Here is a 1,759-nt window from a genome sequence, read left to right on the forward strand (position 1 = left end):
TTGCCGATGCTGAGGGGCCACAGTCCCAGAAGTAACTTCGTCTGCCGCTCCAAAGTAAGTGGGCCGAGACCGAGCCATGGAGGGCCAGAGTGTGGAAGAGCTCCTGGCCAAGGCAGAGCGGGACGAGGCAGAGAAGCTGCAGCGCATTACTGTGCACAAGGAGATAGAGCTAGAGTTCGATCTAGGCAACCTGCTGGCTGCGGACCGGAACCCCCCAACGGGACTGCGGTGTGCGGGACCTACGCCGGAGGCCGAGCTGCGGGCCCTGGCGCGGGACAACACGCAGCTGCTCATCAACCAGCTGTGGCAGCTGCCCACGGAGCGCGTGGAAGAGGCTGTGGTGGCGCGGCTGCCTGAGCCCACTACGCGCCTGCCGCGGGAGAAGCCGGTTCCCCGGCCGCGGCCGCTTACTCGCTGGCAGCAGTTCGCGCGCCTCAAGGGCATCCGTCCGAAAAAGAAGACCAATCTGGTGTGGGACGAGGTGAGCGGCCAGTGGCGGCGGCGCTGGGGCTACCAGCGCGCCGGAGACAACACCAAGGAATGGCTGATTGAAGTGCCAGATAGTGCCGACCCCTTGGAGGACCAGTTCGCCAAGCGGATTCAGGCCAAGAAGGAACGAGTGGCCAAGAACGAGCTGAACAGGCTGCGGAACCTTGCCCGCGCGCATAAGATGCAGCATCCCAGCGCGGCTGGCCTGCACCCTACCGGACACCAGAGTAAGGAGGAGCTGGGCCGCGCCATGCAGGTGGCCAAGGTCTCCACTGCCTCTGTAGGGCGCTTCCAGGAGAACCTGCCCAAGGAGAAGGCGCCCCGGGGCTCCGGCAAAAAGAGAAAGTTTCAGCCCCTTTTCGGAGACTTTGCAGCCGAGAGAAAGAACCAGCTGGAGCTGCTTCGAGTCATGAACAGCAAAAAACCTCGGCTGGATGTGACGAGGGCCACCAATAAGCAGTTGAGGGAGGAGGAACAAGAGGAGGCCGCCAAGAGGAGGAAAATGAGCCAAAAGGGCAAAAGGAAAGGGGGACGGCAGGGTTCTGCAGGCAAGAGGAAAGGGGGACCACCCAGCCAGGGAGGGAAAAGGAAAGGAGGTTTAGGAGGTAAGATGAATTCCAGGCCGCCTGTCTTGGGCGGCAAGAGGAAGAGAGGACAGCACCAGGGAGGGAAGAGGAGGAAGTAATAGTTTAACTTCTGACTATAAAGCAAACATTGTACGTATGCTAAATGTTAAATTCTGTGATCTGGAGGGGGATGCAGGAAGACGTGGTCTCTGCCTTCATTAACCTCCTCTCAAGAGAGTATGTAAGAGTTGGGCAAATAAGTTTTTCTCACACCCTGGACTTTGGCTGAAAATTAAGGATGTATTGGAAGACTTAACAATTGGGGAAATAATTTGCTCAGAGACTGGGAATGAGTTTTTTTGACTTTGGATATGGGATGAGGGAGGTTTGGTAATACTTAAGAAATTTACAATAGATTGATTTATACGCTTCTAGATTATTTTTATAATAAACTTGTGTATTTATCAAAGGGAGAGGAGAAAGACGACAACCATTTTCAAAACTGGATTGACAAGTAACTTCTAAAAGTTACTTAATAAAAGTGTGTGTAGACCTTGTTGTACTTTTAACTTTTTAACTATTGGTAGAAATCGTTAAGAGAAGCCAGTGAACCTGGATATCTGGTACAGATTGTTTACTTTCAAAAAAAAAAAAACACAAGCAGTTAATGTATGGTTTCAGCAAGACCACTTTTATTAGAAAAA

At 52.8% G+C, this 1,759-nt stretch overlaps 1 protein-coding gene across 1 annotated transcript; it reads left to right on the forward strand.

Annotated features, from left to right (window-relative positions):
- The first annotated feature begins 6 nt into the window (after positions 1-6).
- Positions 7-1,729, forward strand: RRS1 (ribosome biogenesis regulator homolog). Its single transcript, XM_003797241.3, has one exon. It carries the CDS (start codon positions 77-79, stop codon positions 1,172-1,174), a length of 1,098 nt encoding a protein of 365 aa, XP_003797289.1. The 5' UTR covers positions 7-76; the 3' UTR covers positions 1,175-1,729.
- The last annotated feature ends 30 nt before the right edge of the window (positions 1,730-1,759 follow it).

The sequence above is a fragment of the Otolemur garnettii genome, unplaced genomic scaffold (genome assembly GCF_000181295.1).
Source record: "Otolemur garnettii isolate 467f Iridium unplaced genomic scaffold, OtoGar3 scaffold00113, whole genome shotgun sequence".
NCBI classification, from domain to species: Eukaryota; Metazoa; Chordata; class Mammalia; order Primates; family Galagidae; genus Otolemur; species Otolemur garnettii.